Source organism: Lynx canadensis, chromosome B2 (genome assembly GCF_007474595.2).
Source record: "Lynx canadensis isolate LIC74 chromosome B2, mLynCan4.pri.v2, whole genome shotgun sequence".
NCBI lineage: Eukaryota > Metazoa > Chordata > Mammalia > Carnivora > Felidae > Lynx > Lynx canadensis.
In genome coordinates this window covers 136,383,046-136,404,783 of record NC_044307.1, presented here as the reverse complement: position 1 = coordinate 136,404,783, position 21,738 = coordinate 136,383,046, and the positions used below count along the sequence as shown (strand labels likewise).

General features: G+C 43.3%; 1 protein-coding gene across 1 annotated transcript in view; it reads right to left on the bottom strand.

Annotated features, from left to right (window-relative positions):
- Nucleotides 1-21,738, bottom strand: part of PLEKHG1 (pleckstrin homology and RhoGEF domain containing G1) — a 179,519-nt gene that overhangs the window by 93,327 nt on the left and 64,454 nt on the right. Inside the window, exon 2 of the mRNA XM_030316589.1 lies at nt 7,676-8,181. Within this exon, the coding sequence (XP_030172449.1) occupies nt 7,676-8,083 (408 nt within the window). The 5' untranslated portion in view covers nt 8,084-8,181. The remainder of the gene's footprint in view (nt 1-7,675; nt 8,182-21,738) is intronic.

Here is a 21,738-nt window from a genome sequence, read left to right as displayed (position 1 = left end):
AAGGGGATTAAGAGGTACAAACTTCCAGTTATGAAATGAGTGATGAGGATGTAATAGACACCGCAGGGAATCCAGTCAATAATATTGTATTAACTTTGTATGATGCCAGATGGTAAATGCCCTTACTGTGGTGGTCAGGTCCCAATGTACACAAATGCCAAATCACTATGTTGTCCACACGAAACTAACAGAATATTGTGGGTCAATTATGCTTCGATAAAAAAGCAACGAAGTGGAAATAAAATCACTGTGTTCCCACCTTCTAAGTTGCTGTCGTTGTCGAGGGGGCAAGAGAGGAGAAGGAGATAGGGTAGGGAGGGAGGGGGCATGAGAACAACGATAGCAACACAACGACAATCATAAAGAGATACGGAAATGAGTAGTCCAAGTGAGATCTGCTCATTACGTATAGTGATCAGATATGCTATTTGAGGAATAGCTTCTACATAAGCAGAAAACTATTTAATAGGGTTGCTTCTAAATTATCAGAGATCTTAAATGGTTTTAAGAAAGATCTCATTCAGTCATTATGATAAAAGCTCTTGGAGAGGAAAACAAATAGAGACATTCAAATAAAAGTACTCAATGCCACGTAAAAGAAAAAGTACATTAAATTGTGCCAAATCCCATAGTGTAAGTTCTTTATGAAATCCACCCACATAACAAGCCTTCATTAAAAACAATTCCAGCCAAGTCCTACACCCCAGCCTTGAACACATATTTCCCCCAGTACTGAAAAAAACTTTACGTGACCTCATAAAAAGTGTCGGCATAATAAATGTTATTTAGGCTGGAGGAAAAGTATTCAGTGAGGACATCTGCAAATAAAAAGGTACTAAAAGCCATGACAATTCACCTCTTCTCAATAGCCTTCTCCCTTGGTTCGAAACCTTTCTCCTCTTCTCCAGTGTCCTAAGCAGTCACGGCTGGCCCAGGGAATGTCTACACAGAATCCTGTTCTCACGGCTAAGGGAAGAGAGTGGAAGAGCCACAAACTGCCCCTTCCCACACCAGTCTTGTTTCTCCAACAGGATCCATAGGAAGCCAGACTTCATCAGAAACCACAGCTAAATTGACAGTGTTGTCCTGGACAGGGTGGCCCTGGACAAAAGCTAACTCCGATTCCATTCTGAGTCTAAGTCTCTAAGCTAAGTCTCTAGACAGAGTAAATGGTGGACAGGCACTATAGACTCCCCAGGCCTGGTCAACAGGTTTCCTTCCTCTCTCCTTCCTCTCTCCTTCCTTCCTTCCTTCCTTCCTTCCTTCCTTCCTTCCTTCCTTCTTTCCTTCCTTCCTCCTTTCCTTCCTTCCTTCCTTCCTTCCTTCCCTCCCTTCCCTCCCTCCCTTCCCTCCCTCCCTTCCCTTCCTTCCCTTCTTTCCTTCCTTCCCTTCTTTCCTTCCTTCCCTTCTTTCCTTCCTCCTTTCCTTCCTTCCTTCCCTTCCTTCCCTTCCTTCCTTCCCTTTTTTCCTTCCTTCCTTCTTTCCTTCCTTCCTTCCTCCTTTCCTTCCTTCCTCCTTTCCTTCCTTCCTCCTTTCCTTCCTTCCTTCCTTCCTTCCTCCTTTCCTTCCTTCCTCCTTTCCTTCCTTCCTCCTTTCCTTCCTTCCTCCTTTCCTTCCTTCCTCCTTTCCTTCCTTCCTTCCTTCCTTCCTTCCTTCCTTCCTCCCTTCCTTCCTTCCTCCCTTCCTTCCTCCCTTCCTTCCTCCTTTCCTTCCTTCCTCCTTTCCTTCCTTCCTCCTTTCCTTCCTTCCTTCCTCCTTTCCTTCCTTCCTTCCTCCTTTCCTTCCTTCCTTCCTTCCTTCCTTCCTTCCTCCTTTCCTTCCTTCCTCCTTTCCTTCCTTCCTCCTTTCCTTCCTTCCTTCCTTCCTCCTTTCCTTCCTTCCTCCTTTCCTTCCTTCCTCCTTTCCTTCCTTCCTCCTTTCCTTCCTTCCTTTCCTTCTTTCCTTCCTTCCTCCTTTCCTTCCTTCCTCCTTTCCTTCCCTCCTCCTTTCCTTCCTTCCTCCTTTCCTTCCTTGCTTGCTTCCTTCCTTGCTTGCTTCCTTCCTTCCTTCCTCCTTTCCTTCCTTCCTTTCCTTCCTTCCTTCCTCCTTTCCTTCCTTCCTTCCTTCCTCCTTTCCTTCCTTCCTCCTTTCCTTCCTTCCTTGCTTCCTTCTCGCTCTCGCTCTCCCTCTCCCTCTGCACAGATTTGAGAGAAGGCTTGCTTCCTAAGTGCAAGAAGGTTATCCCTTCCAAATAAAGTGGTGCCTCCACTACTAAGAGCAACCTCTTTTCTAAGCTATGGTAACGCGCAGAGCATCTTTCAGTGTGTTTCACACCACCAAGCATGTGAAAACCTCCTTCTCTCCTCTACCTACCCTGACGCTGTCTACACTATCACTCACTAAAGGAAGAGTCTCTGTAGACTGAAACACACAAGAGCTGGGAGGTCGGGGATCAACGTTCTAATCCTTGTTCAGCCACAGCTTTTGAACAATGCTGAATGCTTTCCACAAAGCTATGCTTAAGGCTTCGGCTCTTTAAGTCTTAAACATTAAGGGTGTGATACTCACTTACTGGCTTTTTAACACAGTGGACAAAGGTGCTTGAAAAAAAAAATGTAGCTCTCTAGGATAGGATAGAAAAAAATAAACTGATGTCACACTCAATATTTTACTCATTTTTTTCCACTAAATACGTATGTCCTCGATGGCCCCCAAGATGATATTATGTAGCATCTCTTATAGTTCAAAGGTGACATTCTGTAGTAGGGAATTCACTTCTAACTGGACAGCATTATGAACTATTTAAAAACTTTCCTAAAAGGTTAAAACAGTCCGTAAACTGTATCTGGGGACAAATCTTATGAGGCTTTCAAAGGCTCTGCTATAGATCATTTAGGAAGATTAAAGAAACCCCCTCTACCTATGAGAGTTCCTTCTCAGTCATTGTAAGGCTCCATTAAACATGAAAAGAGGCCCTTACTGTCTACTTTCCAACTACAGATTTCTCTCTCTCCACAAATTGTATCAGTGGCTACTTTACTTTCAACTTTTAAAACCTGCTTTCTTATTACCTCGTTTTACCTGTGAATGCTATTAGAAGCCATATATAGAAATGGAAAGTACAGCTCCCTTGTTCTTTTGAGTCTGGATCTCACGTCCCTTTCTTTCCCTCTTTTTCTCTCTCAAATGTCAAGTGTACAAACTTAGATGACTAGGATGTCAGGCAAAGAAGCTGCGGTGGGGAGGGAGGGGCAGGGGGCTTGGAACGAAGGATCTGGGCAGGAATGCTAGAAAGAGAGGGCAACAGGAGTAAGTACAATGACATTTTTAAAAATTTCAGGAAGCAACTAGGGATTCAGAAATGGATTTCTAACTGGCACGGGAAAGGAAAAAGACCTATATATTTGGGATCAATACAATCGCTCTACATAGGGGAAAGAAAGGCATATAACCTTTGCAATGTATAGCCAACATCTGGGAATTCTTTTACCTAAATAAGTTTGGAAGGATATCTTCTCCGAAATAAGCCACTCTGAGGATATTGGGGACCAGGCTAAACAGGTCAAAGTACATTGTGTTAATGTCTCTCTCTCTCTAAGATTTTTTTTTTAATTTTAAATATTTATTCTTGAGAGAGAGAGAAAAACAGAGTGTGAGTGGGGGAGGGGCAGAGAGAGAGAGAGGGAGACACAGAATTTGAAACTGGCTCCAGGCTCGGAGCCTGTCAGCACAGAGCCCGATGTAGGGCTCGAACTCACAAACCGTGAGATCATGACCTAGGCCGAGGTCAGGCACTTAACTGACTGAAGCACCCAGGCGCCCCAAGATTATATTTTTAAGCAACCTCTACACCCAACGTGGGGCGCGAACTCACAACCCCAAGATCAAGAGTTACATGCCCCACTGACTGAGCCAGCCAGGCGTCCCTGTGTGAATGTCTCTGAAATCTATGTGTACATCAGCGATCTTTCACAAAAATGTTTCCATTTGTAAAAATCCTAAAACAAATCTAAACCTGAGCTGTGGGGATGATGTACGAATGTGGTATACAGATAAAATGTGCTATTTTACAGGGAAAAATGAGTAAGCCATTGAGGATGGCTGTCGAAACACATTAGTTAGACGGGAATCAGTAACGCAGAGTGTAGAAAGTCAGAAAGGTGCTTCTGCCTGGTTGAAAAGTGATTGACCCGTATCTCTATAAATGTTTGGACTTTTCCTCCCCCCAGAAAGAATTCTTGCTTAGAAGGAGCCAAGTCACAAGCTCTGCCCCTTAGGTGTGGTGAGAACTTGTATTGGCAGGTGGTTAACGAGCGGCCCTTTTCCCATTTTAAAATTCTGCACGTGTGGGGCGCCTGGGTGGCGCAGTCGGTTAAGCATCCGACTTCAGCCAGGTCACGATCTCGCGGTCTGTGAGTTCGAGCACCGCGTCAGGCTCTGGGCTGATGGCTCAGAGCCTGGAGCCTGTTTCCGATTCTGTGTCTCCTTCTCTCTCTGCCCCTCCCCCGTTCATGCTCTGTCTCTCTCTGTCCCAAAAATGAATAAACGTTGAAAAAAAAAATTTAAAAAAAAAAAAAAAGAAAAGAAAAAAATAAAATTCTGCACGTGAAACATTGAGGATTATTAGAGAAGCCGGCTACAGAATTACAACAAGAAGATAGAAATGGATCGAGGAAAACAGACTGACTCTGTACCTTAAAAGAATACCGACTTTCACAGTCTTTGTTGGGCAGAGGTGCTGTGAGTGGGGAAAAAATTGGTTATTCTTCATTGAGGAAAGAACTAAATACAATGAGTTTAACCATGCAGTTAAACCGCTCTGTGAAAATTGTGATCTTGAGAAACAGAGGGAGTCACCTAGCAAAAGTATGTGAAGAGCAGGCCCTCATCTAAAGGGGGTCTGGCCTTTTCTAGGTGGAAAGGGCACAGAAGTGAAAGCGTTCTGGTGAATTCCAGAACAAAGCATCATTTACTTCTTCCTGTTTGGGTGCCTCCCACTTTGTCCGGGACTTTTCTTCCCCAAGTGCCCTTCCTCCCAGCATCCTTCTTCACCCTTCCCCTTCCCTAATTATGTGTTACCTCAGATTTTAGGTGGATTCACCGGAAACAATCCAACTGCATTCAAAACAATAATACTGGAATCACCGCTTAAAGGGTTTTTTTTTTCCCCCCTCATTAAATTTCTGCTGCAGCAAACGGACCAATCTGTTCATTTTTGGGAAAGGCTTTAGGTAAGACACAGTATGGTTAAATGACGACCACTCTCACCCAGCAAATTTGGAGGAGGCCGGTGAGGATGACAGTCTCCTTTTTATTGACTGCTTACAAACTCTTCATGTATTTTCTCATTCTTCTACTAATGCTGGGTGGCGGGTAGATATTAGTCTTATTTTAGAGTTAATGAAACACAGGCACAAGCTCAGAGCCTCAAACAGGGGTTGGCAAACGACGGCCCCTGGATCAAGCCTGACCCTAAAGTTTTTCTGGAAAATCCAAACCCATTCGTTGACATAGTGCCTGTGGCAGCTTTCGAGCTACAATGGCAGAGCTGAGCAGTTGTGAGACCTTAGGGCCCAGAAAGCCTAATATTTACTATCTGGATCTTTATAGAAAAACTCCACCAAAGCCCAGTATAAAACATGGTTAATTCACTGATTTAAAAAAAAAAAAAAAAAGGCAAGAACATCTGGGCAGCTTGGAATAGAACTTTTACTGAAACTTTCTTAGAAAAAAATATTCTAGGGGCGCCTGGGTGGCTCAGGCAGTTACGCATCCAACTTCGGCTCAGGTCATGATCTTGCGGTTCATGAGTTTGAGCCCCATGTGGGGCTCTGTGCTGACAGGTCAGAGCCTGGAGCCTGCTTTGGATCTGTGTCTCCCTCTCTCTGCCCCTCCCCTGCTCGTGTTCTGTCTCTCTCTCTCTCAAAAATAAACAAACATTAAAAATTAAAAAAAAATATTCTGTCTTCATCGGTCCTTTCGTGTTCAGATCTTACCTATCTCCTCTCACTAAAGTTTATCAACCAGTCTCAGAAAAAATAACAGTGTTCCTGGAACACCAGTGCGGTAACTACTGGTTTCTTTCCTGGTGTGTGAATTTTGATCAGGTGAAAAGATTTCCAAGAAAGAAAAGAAAAAGGACAAAGAAAGCTTCAACAGCCCTGACTTTCCCGAGAGGTTGCAAAATTTTTGGCAATTTCACAGGTATTTCTTCTCAAGTACAAATGACATCATTGCTGAAATTAAAAAGGAAATTGGCCTGGTGTATTCTACATTTGGTATCACATATTGTTTTGGTTGAGCATCAATTGATTTTTCTATTTTTACCGGGAAGTTATGTCATAACTATTTTTAGTAGACAGGGTCTGGTTCTGTCATTTATGGAACTCAACACACAATTATGCCTCAGAATTTTCTTCTAAAGCTCTAAGAATGCATATATTTGGGGCAGAATGTGCTCCTCAGCAAATATTCTCCTATACTCTGAAACATTTTAGATTAAGAAGTCTAAAACAGGAAGTGGGTATTAGCAAAGGAAAGAACTTGGTATATTACCGGGAAGGAAAGTGGCTATAGCTTTATGACATAAATTTGTCTTGGAAATATTAATATTTTTAATCATCAATTGACAGTGAGTTAACATCTGTGCTGCTCTGGTAATTTTTACTTTATCCTTAAACACCTATCTATAAATCGGGGCACCTGGATGGCTCAGGTGGCTACGCGTCTGACTTCGGCTCAGGTCATGATCTCACAGTTCATGAGTTTGAGCCCCACATTGGGTTCTGCACTGACGGTGCAGAGCCTGCTTCTGATTCTCCGTCTCCTTCTCTTTGGCCCTCCTCTGCTCGCGCACACACACACACACACTCTCTCTCTCTCTCAAAAATAAACATTTAAAAAAAATTAACAAGAAAAGAAAAAAAAACGATCTATAAGTCAAAGTCAATTAATAACTCAATCTCCAGAGTACATGGTTTGGCCCATAAAGCTGAGCTCAATTCACATGGAGCCAAAGAATTCAAGCAAACTTGTTTGTAATAAAAGTGACCAGAAAGTAAATGCCTGAGACAAGATAAAGCCCACGGTTTTTCCCTTCCCTCTACCCCCTTCCCCCAACACCAGCCAATAGAGAATAGCATCGAACAGAGACTCCCAAGCTCGCCCGAATCTCTTGGGGATCTTCCACAATCTCTCTGCCTGGGCCATACCCCAGGCTCATGAAATCACAGTCTCTGGAGGTGGGATACGGGGATCAGTCCGGTCTGGGAAGCTCCCAGACACCAGTAGATAATTGTGATTAAGGTGCAGATAGCCTGAAGGACTCAGTCAGACTACCCCAGACATCTGCAGGTCGGGGCACTTAAAGTGCTCTGGCACCTGGGAAGCACTTGGAGCTCTTTGGTGTAGGAGTTACTACCATAATGTATTGGGGGGGGGGGGTGCACTGGTCCCAGCAGTGTTGCTTCTAACACATCATTAGCGCGTTAATGCAAATTATCAAGAGGATTTTAACACAATGCGTATGGCCTTCGGGTTCCTCTTAAGTTACGATCGGTTGGAACATTCACCCTACTTCTGCATCTTGGGAGACAACGCATCTCTGATACCTGGCTTTGCTCTTTATTTTGCAAGCAGATTTCTCCTGCGTGACCAACTTTGAAAGACCAAAACCGAAGGAAAAACTGCGCCTTACCTCCACGATGCTTTTCAAGTCTTGCACGTAAGTCCTTTCGGTCTCCAGAATTTCCTGGACAACCCTATCCACATAGAGGAGCTTGGGGCTGGTGGCCGACTCCGCACCCGGCTGGGTCGCCCCGTTGGCCTCCATTCTGCGCTGGGCCCGGGGCTGCCCTTCGTCGCCCTCGTCGGCGTTCTGTTGCCCGGCGGCGCCGTCCCTCTGCAACTCGCCGCTGGAAAACGGCCTGGCCGGAATCAGCTCCAGTTTTATGGCCCCGGCTTCCTTATCTTGGTGAAACAAGCCCAAGTGGCTGTTCGAAACTAAGGTCATTCTGCTGCCGAAGGAGCCATGGCTGTCCCTGGAAGAGGCGGAGGACGACGTGGAGCCGAAGCTGACGGGGCGGTCACTGTCGGAGAGCTCCATGGCCTTCAGTTCCTGGGAGCGGGGATGCCTGGCTATGGTCTTGGGATCTGGAATTTCTGCTACAGCTGATGGCACTTCAAGACCTAACTGGTGCACATCTACAGTCATTGGGGGCGGGAAGGAAAGAACAAAAGAAAGAAAAAGGACAAGGTGAGCACGTATTTTAAAATTGTATCAAACCAGGTTTAAAGGCGGTTAAAGCCTCGCCCAAATGTATACACGGTCAGAAGTAGAAAGGTGGTGAATTCGTTATAGAAGGAAATGCAAAGGCGCCCTTGGGCGGTTGAGTTGCAAAGTTTGAGTTTCTAAAGCATCAGCTGGGAGCAGGTGAGAAATGCAGAGTCTGGGGCACGACCTCTGCATTTTAACAAGATGCCAATGCCGCTGGCGTACGCAGGAAAGCTCGAGAAGCACTGCATCCACCGCCTCAAAGTGGGATCACCTGGAACGACTCGTACAAGCGGATTCGCCCAGATTTACTAAATTAAAGGCTCCGCGGTCAGGGCATAGGGACTCTATAGCTTTAACAAGCATCACGAGGGATTCTTACTTCAAACACACCCTCCATGATCCTTATGGAATTTTATGCAACACTGTTCTACGTTTTCAGTATTGCACTCTAATTCCACAACAGTTTAAGCCACCTTCCTGCAGTCATCACTATGTAACAGATGCTGACAATTTTACATTTTACTTGGAGACAGCATGAAAGAAAAAATGTTGTGTGGATAAGCCTTTTCTAATACTGGGCAAGGAAAGCCAAAATATTAAGACCCATACCTTCTCTCAAACTTCCTCTCTCAACACGACATTTCCCTCAATCTCTACTTGAAAGTTGACATCGTAATTGGGGTGTATATGAAGTTATGCTATGACAGAGTATATTTTTTTTTTAATTTTTTTTTTAACGTTTATTTATTTTGGGGACAGAGAGAGACAGAGCATGAACGGGGGAGGGGCAGAGAGAGAGGGAGACACAGAATCGGAAGCAGGCTCCAGGCTCTGAGCCATCAGCCCAGAGCCTGACGCGGGGCTCGAACTCACGGACCGCGAGATCGTGACCTGAGCTGAAGTGGGACGCTTAACCGACTGAGCCACCCAGGCGCCCCCAGAGTATATTTGATTAACTACAACCCCCCCCCCAAAGTTAGATAACACGGCAGTGTAAATATACAATTAAGTAATATAGAAACTCGGTTATGAGAAAAATTATGCATTTTTAAAGGAACGGGGCTGTTAATGTTTAGAAGACGGCATTAAGAAGAGAATATCTAATGGCAAAGTCAAAAGGTCATTTAATATATGTAGCATTTAAATCTTGAGGCCCTACACAAAATTGAAACTCACAGAAGATATTTTGGGGAAACACGCAAAGTTCCAATCTTCTTTGTTTGCAAGAAGGCAGGACGAACACTGTTTCCCCCTAATGAGATCCCAAGTTTACAGAACAATATACCTTGCAATAAAGAGCAAGCTGAATGAAGACATTTGCTTCATTTTGGCAGGTGACCTTACCAGCAGGGTCCATGTGCATGGGTTTTGTTAGAAAACATGAGTGCAACCTATGTTTAGAAGGTTGTAACAAGACACACATACATTAATAAGGAGGATCTAGATTAATAACCATTTTTTAAAAGGAACGTGAATTTGGTTTGACTCTATAACAAAGACTGTCAAACAGCTGGTAGCAATATTTCTAGAATATAAAGAATCCCATCAACTCTGTATCCTTCAATATCCCGAGTTTTTCTAGATAGTTTATATTTACAGCAAATATCAGTGCCAACGTGTAATGCGAATATTATAAATATAAAATAAAAGAACTAAATCGGGTCAACAAGAAGAAATGGTAAGAAATGTGTAGGAAATGAGTAATTTATCAGCATAACCACTACCACATGGTATAAACTTGCCACAAATTTTTAAAGCTTTTGCAATATTCTTTCTGCTTGTTCTAGGACAACTTTATGGCCTATAAAACATGGATTGGTTATGGTAGTTAAAATGCACTTGCCCTAAAAAGCCTGATCCAACTTGAGTGTGGCAAAAATCCAAGAATCAGCCAGGCATTTAGGTGTGCTTACAGCAAAGGGCACTAGCCCACATTTGGGACTGGTGCTAATAACGTCCTGGGCAGTTGGAAGTAGAAGCAGACTCATCAAGGTTTTCTTCCCCTTATGATGGCAGCCATCGTAATCATATGATTAACCATAATCATAACCATGAGGTTGATCTCACTTTAAAAATGGGCACTAACTTGGGAAGTAGTGTATATGATTATTCTTTAAGGTCCCAAGGGTCCAATGAGGCAACAATGATTTCGTACCAGAAATAAGCTGGATATACTGTATATGTAAGCCAGGGCATCTGGAAAAGTCCAGATCAACCTAGTCTCCATAACTGGACACACCTTCCCTCCGGTATAGAAAACTACATTGAACAGTTCTGGAACTCTTGGCAACTATCCATTATCAGTATTGGTGAAAATGAACACAATAGAGACTCACTTCTTACTCTGATGCGCCAATACCGGGACTGAGGGATTAAAGGGGAACAAAAGTGGCCAGATGCTTCAGAGGAGTCCATGCTGGGCTGCTAGGGACGACAGTGCCTTTAACTCTTTCAAAGATAGGGAAACTCGGGTCAACAGGTCCCTTCGTGGATACATCTTTTTTTTTTAATGTTTATTATTTATTTTTGAGAGAGAGAGAGAGAGAGAGAGACAGAGACAGAGCGTGAGTTGGGGAGGGGCATAGAGAGAGGGAGACACAGAACCTGAAGCAGGCTCTAGGCTCTGAGCTGTCAGCACAGAGCCCGATGTGGGGCTCGAACCCACGAACCACAAGATCATGACCTGAGATGAAGTCAGATGCTTGATCATGACCTGAGCCAAAGTCGGACGCTTAACCAACTGAGCCACCCAGGTGCCCCATGGGTACATAGCAGCATGAATTGGTCCTGTTCCAGTTAAGGCTTCTTATATTCTAATACCAGGCTATGTGTTCTAGGCCACCGGGCCAGCCTATCCTTCAGACTGCCGACCAGGCTCTTTTCAAAGAGAATATTTGAGATATTCAGTATCTGTAGTATTCAACCAAGTTTACTACCTCAAATTAAACACCTTCCAAAATTACCAATGACAGAAGTGAAACACTTAATGCTAGGTCATATAATGGTGTATAAATATGAGACTACATTTGCTAATGGATAACATTTTTTATGTTGATTCACTGCTTAGAAGATAATTATAGTTTTCACACCTAAGGAAATGGACCTCATAAAAACTGCCTCGTCTTGTTCTCACCTCCCTCAAAATAATTTAACATTTCCACCCTGTCTGGCCTGTTCTTCCTGATACAGCAAACTGACTACTGATATTTATCTCCAGAGCTGACTGTTCAACACAATAGCCAGGAGCCGCACGCGGCTATTGACCGCTTGAAATGCAGCCGCTCCAAATGGAGATGTGTTAGAAGTGTAAAATATATACCAGATGTTGAAGGTTTAGTATGAAACAAAAAAGGACTAAATACCGCATTAATAATTTTACATGACTTACATGGCGCGATAATATTTGGGGAAAATGGGTTAGCTAAAATACCTTTTAAAAATGATTCTCACTGCTCTCATTTTGCCTTTTTTAGCCTTGCTACTAGAAAATTACGAATTACATAGGGGGTTTGCATTATAGTTTAGTTGGACAATGATGATCTGGAAGTCTTCTAGATCATGAGATTCCTCTGGAAGATTTAAATGTACCGCTTTATCAATCTTTATTCAATAATAGTGAAGGGAGAGGTGCATAACACTCCAAGGTTGTCTTTCTCCCCCTCCATTCATCAATACACCATATTGTTACGAGTTAAGAAAAACAGTTGTAAGACAGTCGCTGTGCGCTAGATATTGGGGTAGCTGATGTCCCATATACACAGAAACACCCAGCACAAAGCTGTAAAGCACGAAAGCTGCTTCCTCCGCCTTGAGTGAGAGATGCTGACAGGTTGTCTTAGCATTTGGCTAACGTGCTGCTTTGTTTTCTTTCCCGTAACCTCTCTTCCTTCTTACCAAAACCCAAACACTGGGCTATTATATAGCACCTGCTGAGAACCTGCCCAACATTGCTGATGGCCCATGTCAGCGGGTCTTTTGACCATGAATATCCTAAAATAAGCCGGTTCTACCTGCCTGGAGGGTCTTGGTTCATCTGACCCTTGATACACCCGGAGGTAGTGCTGGTGGACACACATGTTGAGGGCCTTGGAGTGCTAATGATTCTTTTGTTTTAAATATAGAACAAGTATTTAAAAAAATTTTTTTTTTTTTAATTTTTGAGAGACAGACAGAGCGTGAGTGGGAAAGGGGCAGAGAGAGGAGGAGTCACAGAATCAGAAGCGGGCTCCAGACTCTGAGCTGTCAGTGCAGAGCCCGACGTGGGGCTCGAACTCATGACCTGTGAGACCATGACCCGGGCTGAAATCAATGGTCTCTTAACTCACTGAGCCCCCCAGGCACCCCAGAGTCCTAACGATGCTTCTAGCCCCAAGTACTGTCAGCCTCAAAACCATCAACATAAAATATTTCTTCTTGTGCCATCCTCAAGAAAAAAAAAAAAAAAAGCTATCGCAGCCCCGCGTAGATATGCTCTCACACACTTTACATCATGAGAAGTCTCTGTCTAATTGTTTCTAGGTGAAAGAGCTTTAATTCCTTGGCTCTTCTTTGTTCGCTCTTCAAACTTCCATTATTTTAATTGCTCTCCTTTGGAATGTCACTGCTAGAATCCAAAGCAGCACTTCTTGGCTCTAACTTGCTCAGGCTGATTTAGGGTTGAGGCAGGACTTTCCATGGCAAGTAGAGCCCAGGCTTCCTGTGACCATGTTTACATGGTGCAGGGGCGACTGATGGGTCCACAGGGGACCACTCCCGGTCACAACCCCCCACGGGGAGCTTTACAAGGCAAGACAGAGCCCTATGCACGATGGGGGCTGAAGCGTGATCAGGATTTCCGAGTTCTGCTCATTGCTATTCTAGACTTCAAACATCTAGGCTGAGTTCCTTGGCAGGACAGTCACGGAAATCAAGAGAATGTGTTACGCTCAAGACCAATGAATAACTAAAATGACGTGGTTCCGTATTATACTGCCTGTGAATTTCTCAAAAAGGGGAAACCAACAGAGACACTAAAGTATAAGCAAGAAGTTATTCTTTCAGCCAGCAAAGTCATTTAATACAGGGCCAGTCTTAGGTAAAGCCTCAAAGTTGTATATAAACAAAACAAATGAAAAAAAACTTTTCAGAGTCGAAGTTATAAGAAATACACATTTACGTATCTCAAAGACAACACGAGGTATTTGAGGAGAATGGTTCTCCCCTATACACCTCTGAGATAGTGGATAGCTCAGTGGATAAAAGCCACCAGATAGCACCACGAATTTCTGCCTCTGGGTTTTTCTAAAATACCAATGTGATTCTTGCATTAAGGGCAGAACTGCAATTCCACATGTTCCTTAATGCTCAGAGTATTCATTCCAGGTAACTTGATTGTCATAATTATCTGCAGCTCTTTGGTAATAAAGAAGTTAAAAAAAAAAAATCATACTACCATGTTAATTTCTTAGTGTTAACCTATGTACTATGGTTATGCATATGGTTATGCATATGGTTATGAGGGGAAGCTGGATGAAAGGTGTCAAAGAGCTCTGGACGATCTTTGAAACTCTTCTGTAAATTAAAAAAATTTCCCAAAATACAGAGTTTAAAATATCGTGTTACCACTGAAGCGGCAGTTAAGTATTTGCACAAGAAGATCAAGAGTGGGAAAAGATGTTTTGCAAAAACGCTCTTGTTCCAACAAGAGGCGAGGGGTTGAAAGAGAAAACAAAAACAAAGATTCTTTCAAGCTGTAAAGTCTGATACTAAATATTTAGGTAATTTACTAAGGGTTTCCATGCCAGCAATGGAAACTAAGAGGACAGTTAATGCAGTTAATAGATAAAGTACCCCAGCTCAGCGGTGACTCCAGAATTTCTACATTCAAGGGCAAGAGCTTGCCAGTTTTGCTTGAGGTGGTTTTGGTTGTGCTTTTTATACAAATGCAGCTGTTTTTACCTTTAAGGTCTGCTTTTATTATGGTGATTTAGTGTGGAAGATGAAGGAGATTACGGGGTTGGGCTAAATCAGTTTGAGAGGGGGCTGTTAGTTATCCACCAAAGTCCACGCCCTTCTTTAGTGAATAGAGTTCCTGTTGCCTACACTTCCCAACCTTCCCACCATACATAACAGCGTGAAGGTCAAGTTCTCTTCACCAGTGGAAGTGAGAAGTGCCTGTCTGGGGGTCCATTTCTCAAACATTTACCATCATTCCTCCGCATTCTTTAACAAAAAATTTGGGGGCGCCTGGGTGGCTTGGTCGGTTGAGTGTCCGACTTCGGCTCAGGTCATGATCTCACGGTCGGTGAGTTCGAGCTCCGTGTCGGGTTCTGTGCTGACAGCTCAGAGCCTGGAGCCCGTTTCAGATTCTGTGTCTCCCTCTCTCTCTGCCCCTCCCCTGTTCATGCTCTGTCTCTCTCTGTCTCAAAAATAAATAAACGTTAAAATAAATAAATAAATAAATATTTGTTTTTAATGTTTATTTATTTTTGAGAGTGAGAGAGAGACAGAGTGTGAGAGGGGGAGGGGTAGAGAGAGAGGAAGACACAGAATCTGAAGCAGGCTCCAGGCTCAGAGCTGTCAGCACAGAGTCCGACCGGGGGCTCGAACTCACAGACCGTGAGATCATGACCTGAGCTGAAGACAGAGGGCCAACCGACTGAGCCACCCAGGCGCCCCTCCTCCACATTCTTTCCCTTCCTCCTGGAACCCAGATGTGGCAGGGACCTTGCCTGAACCCCGAACATGACACCGGGGCCCTAGAATATGGTAGAACATGAGGGCAGAAGGCGCTTTGCATTAAAACTGGGTCTGGACATGCCCTGATCCACCATACAGAAAAGTCTGGTTATCCTGAAGCTGCCATGCTGGAGAAACCACGTGGTAAGACCACATCGGCATGTAGAGAGATGCTTATGGAAGCCTAGCTGTTCCAGTGCCTTCTGTTTGCGTGTTTCCAGCCACAGCACCAGCTGCGTGAGTGAGAAGCCTTCGAGTTGACCCCAGCCAGCCCTGTTATGTCTGACTGCAGCCTCACAAGTCCCTGATTGAGAACCACAGAGCAGAGCCTCTCCTGAATTCCTGACTCACAAAACCTTGAGAGATTACAAATGATTGCTGTTGTTCCAAACCACTAGGCTTTGGAATGATTTGTTATGCAGCAAGAGATAACCGGAACAGTCTCTATTATAACAGACTAGCTTTACCGTAATATGCCACTGGTCTAACTCTGCATCAAAATTACCCGTAAAAAGCAAAAATCAAAACAAACTAAAGCCTCCACATTCATTCACATGTGTCATTACTCCTTAAAATTTTATATGTGAAAAAAATTAACAGAATGCTCGAAGCTGAACTGTGGAGCAGAGACTCCGGTTTCTGATATCTAGTCCATTATTCCTTGTACTTGGATATAGATCCATAAAACAGTAAGGCAGAAAAGGACCTTAGAGATCAGGAAATGCACTTAAACATAAGCTCCCTACATAAAGCACATGGTTCCAATGTGCCAAAGGGCCTACATAGTGTGTGTGTGTGTGTGTGTGTGTGTGTGTGTGTGTGTGTGTGTGTGTGTGAAGGACTGATTATATACCCAACTGTGTGTATAGAAAGAACTCAGAGGACCAGCCAGAAATTAGGTGATGACATAACACTTCCTCTCTTGGTTGGAGGGTTTGCATTTCTGCCCGGGCTCTGTACCACCAAGGTTGGTATTAGAATCTTTGGGTTTCAGGTTTCCTCACGTAGAAGTTAGGTGGCTGGACTGCATGATTGCCTCAGGTCTCATCCAACCTTTGGGATATGAGTCCAACCCTGAAATAAACAGCAAGTCCATTCCTAGCTGGAATCACAGCATAAGCAGTCACTGCAAAGTAGCAATTTTCTTCTAGATCCTACCAATGTCAGGTCTTAGCTGATGAAATATATGTCATCGACTCTGCCAAGGCTAGAAGTCTCTACTTTTAATTTAGATTAAATAATAATCTATGCTTCACTTCCTATATTCACTTTGAATAGCACCTTCCTGTTAGGATGGAAATATCAGTTTCAGGGCAGTAACTAACAATGATAGCTGTACATTAAGGCTCTGTCGGGTATTGAACACACTCAGTTCCTAAAACATCTCTGCACAGTTGAAAGGGAGGCATTAGGGTAAATAACATTTGCTGGGGGGGATAAAAGGAGGAGGAAGAAGAGGGGAAATTCAAGGGACTAACAATAGCACTCTGAGTAAATAAATCCATCCCCAAAGTACACTAAACATTTTCTTAGAGAAAAAGAGGAAGAGAATTCAAAGTGTCAACAAGAGAGATCTGAGTAAATATATCCATCTAGGAGGTACAATATAAAACTATTAAATGTCATGTCCTTTCAAATTCTTATGGGCGTAGAAAATCATCATAATATACAGTTTAGAACAATGTGTGGCTTATAAGACATGTGTACCATATGATTCCAGTTTTGAATTTAAAATGCCACTTATTTATTATCCACATTAGAAAAAGATTAAGATTGCGTATAATAAAATATTAACACTGGTTTTACCAAGTAGGAAAATGGAGGATTTCTTCCTTTGATATTTATCTGTAAATATCACTTTCCTCCATATGTGTATTACTTTTACGATCTGAAAAAAGTTATGTGAGGACATTAAAACTACAACCTCAGTTTGTATGAAATACTTAAATATTTTATATCGAAGTAATTGATTTTTATGTTTCTTAATGAAAAAGGATGCTGAATATATTCTTGCAAATATATTACTATCACTAAATCAAAATCAAAATCAAATAAAATCAGAATCCAATGTGCAACAGTGTGGAACACACTGCATGCCTCCTTCTCCCCAATTATTCCTCCTAATAAAAGTATTTCTTGCCAATAAAAACTCAAAATGGAAACTGCATTTACTTAGTCAACTTTGGGTCCCTCTAGACTCAGACTAAATTTCACCATTACAGTTGCTAAGCGTAAAATTTGCAAACCTTTATCCCCCCACCCCCGCTCAGCCTGCAATAAACCTCAGAAAGAAAGCACATTAAAAGACTGGGCATTCAATACACAACGACCTGGGATTCTAGTTTTCTCCCCAGAATCACAAACTTCAGCTCTCTGGACATTTGCACCTAACTTTAAGGAAAGATCCACACCAAACCAAAACAAGGCAACAACCATTTAAGACACTGCAGTTCAGATGGAGAAGGAAAAAAAAAAAAAAAATCACCTTCCAGACTAATTCCATGGTTGGATAACTTTTTTCCATGCATCGCATTTATAACAGAACAGATGTAATATATCCCAGCAAGCCGCTGTCCCTGCACAGTGTTGTGAAGGACTCCCTCCCGCCCCCAACTCCCCGCGACAGTTTCTCACCGCAGTGGCCGGTCTCTGACTGCTCCAAGAGGACATCGGCTCTTTGGACACTTCCACGGTTAGCACCTACCTGTGCTCTTACCCAGGCTAAGCCGCATCGTCTGCCTTCAGCTGATGCAGTGACCTCACTGGGAGCTCAGTCAGGTAAAACAAGAAGCCTTTACTAGCCCGTGCAGCTCCTTCCGCAGAAATATTGCATGAGTCAGCTTTTATCTCTCAAAACCCAACACACAAAGGCTTTACAAAAACCTGATTTGCAACTTTCTCACTGCCTTTTTCCCCCTAGTGTGCAGACCACAGACTTCAGCATCACTAAGAGCCTTAAATGAAACATGACATCATTCAATTGAGAAACAGGACAATAGACACCACTGTGGGTAACTTGAAAATGCACACTTCGCTGAACAACACCCTGCGACAGCCATTCTTTTGTGAACATCAAATACAACCCACACTCGCCTAAAGCTGCTCGGGCTTCACCTTCCTGGCTCCGGCTACCATTCTCATTAAATTCCACAAAAGAATCGAGATCTTTGGAGCTCTGATATTTTCAAGTTCACTTCCTGAATTATAAGTGTGTTTCACAGTAAATGGACACATCTTTAACATAAGTTTTCAAGTGAAGTTTGCAGGTGGCAGTGAATCACCCAGTTGGAAGACGTCTGGACGTTTCCTTTCCTTTAACAAGATATTTAATACAGTTTTAAGTAGGCAGAGTTAAACATGAATCTATTTAAGCTTCATTTAAAAAAACAAACAGCACTGGGGCGCCTGGGTGGCTCCGCTGGTTAAGCGTCCAACTTTGGCTCAGGTCATGATCTCACAGTTTGTGGGTTCGAGCCCCTCGTCGGCTCTGTGCTGACAGCTCAGAGCCTGGAGCCTGTTTCGGATTCTGTGTCTCCCTCTCTCTGCCCCTCCCCCCACTCATGCTCTGTCTCTCTTTCTCAAAAAGTAAATAAACATTAAAAAAATTTTTAAAAAGCACTTAAAAATCCATCTGAAGAAAACCACTGGAAATGTAAACTCAAAGGCATTTCTTAGAGAATTCTTATAAATTCATAAATATGAAGTAGCAAAGACAGGATGATCGGACTCCAACCCTTTAGTACAAGAGAACTTCAAATTATTTTGGATTTCAGTTTCCATAAGGCCATCTGTCCTTCTTAAAATGCTATGTGTATTTTTACAGAAAGACCCAAAAGGTTCATATTTGAAAAAGATATCGAGTTCTTTAGATGAAGGGTCTTCAGAAATACAAACTGTTATTGAAAACTGATATGACTGCACCACAGAGCTAAAATTCAAATTATGGATTATGTCTACGTACAGACACGGAAATCTACACTATTTCGAAAGATCAAATCCTTTAAATAGAAGTTCCATTTAAAGCATTCATTTAGGGTCATGGAAAATAATATGAGCTGAGCATCTTTAATACAGATATTTCTATCAGACCTATTATGTGATTTTAAGCTAACAACATAATAGGATAATTTGTTTTAATGGCGATTTCCTTTCAAATAAGGCAGGACCTATGTAAGGCCACCTAAGTAAGCCGTTTTGATGGAAATTGATCCGTCAGTTCAGAGGACAACTTTTAGAATGATTTCTCTTCCACAAAATTCACCAGTTTGATGGAAATCACTAAATCACAGATGCTGAAAGGGCAGTTTGTGAGGAAGGGTCCTCCCCGGGGCTGTGGGGACTCTCTTCATCCTCCACACTGAGCTCCACAAATAACGTCCCCCCAAATAACGTCCCCTAGACCCTTGCCCAAAACCTCCGTTCCTGCTTAGCTAAGAGTCAGTTCAAATCTTACAAGCTCCACCAAATCTTCCATAGCAACTCCGGCCCCCTGCACCTTCTAGTTGTGAAATGGCTCTTTATGATACTTAGAGTATCACGTGGTCTCATATTTCATTATTTTCTAATGGTCTCGTTTCTACCCTGGACCATCAGCTTGCAGAGCTGGGAACCTTCCTATACTGTAGATTTGATCTTCATGTGGAAGATGCAAAAATCTAAATTCTTAGATGGGGGTAGTACATATACAGAGGCTCCTGGCTTTCTCCTGACCCATGTGTTTTGGGTCCTTACCTTCAGATCACAAGTCTTTTATTTTCTACTACAGTATTATTGTACTTGGATTTTTTTTTTTTTTGTTTCTTTGCCAAGAGACATTTTTTAAAAGCCATTTCTGAGAGATGCTGTGTACATTACAGCAAGACTGTGTCCAGTGTGGATGCTGGGCAGTCTGTAAACTTCTGCATTAACCAAGCGACCCAACCTGTAGGGCAGCTTTGAAGTGACAGCACAGGGCGTATTTGGTCCCATGGGTTAGTCATTTGTTAGTTCACCTGTGATTCCTGTTTTAGTAAGTAAAGATCTTTCCTAATTCTTGCAAGTAACTGGAACCATTCTCTATCACACCTGCAAACATGGCTGGTTCATAGGATTTTGAATCTAAGCTTTGAAAATCTAACTTAAAAAAAAAATCTAGCTTTTTCAGGGCAAGGAACACACACACACACACACACACACACACACACACACACACACACTTTTTGCCTTTATATTTATCCCAGTACCAAGTGTTTGCTAAGTGAATTAACAAATGAACAAAGCATAAGGCTCAGGGACCTAAGAGCAGAGAGGAAAAGGGAAGGGAAAGGAACATTCCTGGAGAACCATTCGAGCCTCTTTCACAGCTGAGGGCAGAGGAGCCTCCGTGTGTGTGCCTGGGTGTTTTCTCAAGGCCTCTCTGTGTCCCACCTTACTCTGCCATGGCTTTGCTTTCCGGTTCTTCTCATCTCATGTCCCACACGTGGAGTACACGGGCTGGCACCAGCTCTTGTAGGTGCCCTGCTGCACCTCTGTGCACGGAGCAAAATAAATCCCAAGACACGTAAAAGGCACAAACACTGGTATCCTTGCTGCTTCTTCCTGTAGAATTTATTTGCCGATATCAAGAGCAGGGAAAAGGGCTGTTTTTGCTCAGCAAAGTCTCTTTGTAAGGGACAGAGAGATGGGTCGCAGATATATTGCACATTCATGCCTTGTTAGGTGAAAGAGATATACTCTTACTGGAAAGTAGCTCTTGTTAATTCGCTTGTTAATTCGCTTAGGCAATTAGGAAGGACAGGGGCTATTCACAGTAGCCCCACCGGGGCTGGGGGCCCAGGGGTGGAAGAACAGCCCCCACAGGACAGGTCTACAGCACTAACCAGCCAGCGAGCCAAGTGCAGTCCAGCCTTGTGGCCTCATTGGAGGAGGACCAGAAAGCCCCACTATTTAAAAACGTCCTTTCCCAGACATCTGCCACAGGGCGTGCACTTCCGCTATGAGAAACCAGGTCTTTTGGTTTAAGCTAAAAGTTGTCAGTGAACACTCGAATCTATCCCGGGAGGGTTTATGGAGTCAATGCTACCCTAGTATGAATTAGCCTGTGCACGTCCGCGTCCTCCCCAGGAGCCGTACAGGTCTTTTAGGAAGGAGGCCACAAGGGGACTGTCCAGGAGGGCTGGGAAGGCTGAGAGGGGGAGGCTCAGAGAGCGTGGGGTTCTAGGGACTTAACAGGGTCTGACCTAATTGCGATCCTCTGCTGACTTTGCAGCCAGGCAACAGCTCCAAGAAGCTGGGCAACAAAGGGTGAAGGAATGTCCTGGAGAAAGGAAGCAGTGCAAAGGCACACACACTGTTTTTTGAACGCAAGGGAAGATTTTTGCTTCCTAAAACCAATACCGGATAAAGCAGATTTAGAATACAATCCTACATTTTCAGATACAGAGGTGCTAGGAGTTACAAGGGGTACTTCAAACCACAGCTAATATTTTATACACAGCATGTAACAATATAAATGCTGGGAGTGGGGAGGGGGGGCTGTTTATCTGGTGATTTAAGATCTTGCCATTTCCCAAACTGGTGAAACCAACCGTTTTCTAAAGCACAGGACACGGACGAAACATTCTTAAGGGTTTTTTTTTTTTTAGCCCATTAGAGCTTTTTCTTTGATAGAAAAAGGCAGATTACATTTTTCTGAGTGCATACCACAGAATAAATATGATAAACACTCGAGCCAGTCGCCTGCCAAGAACTGCCACTTCCCCACTGATGTCCCTTAGAAGGATACACTG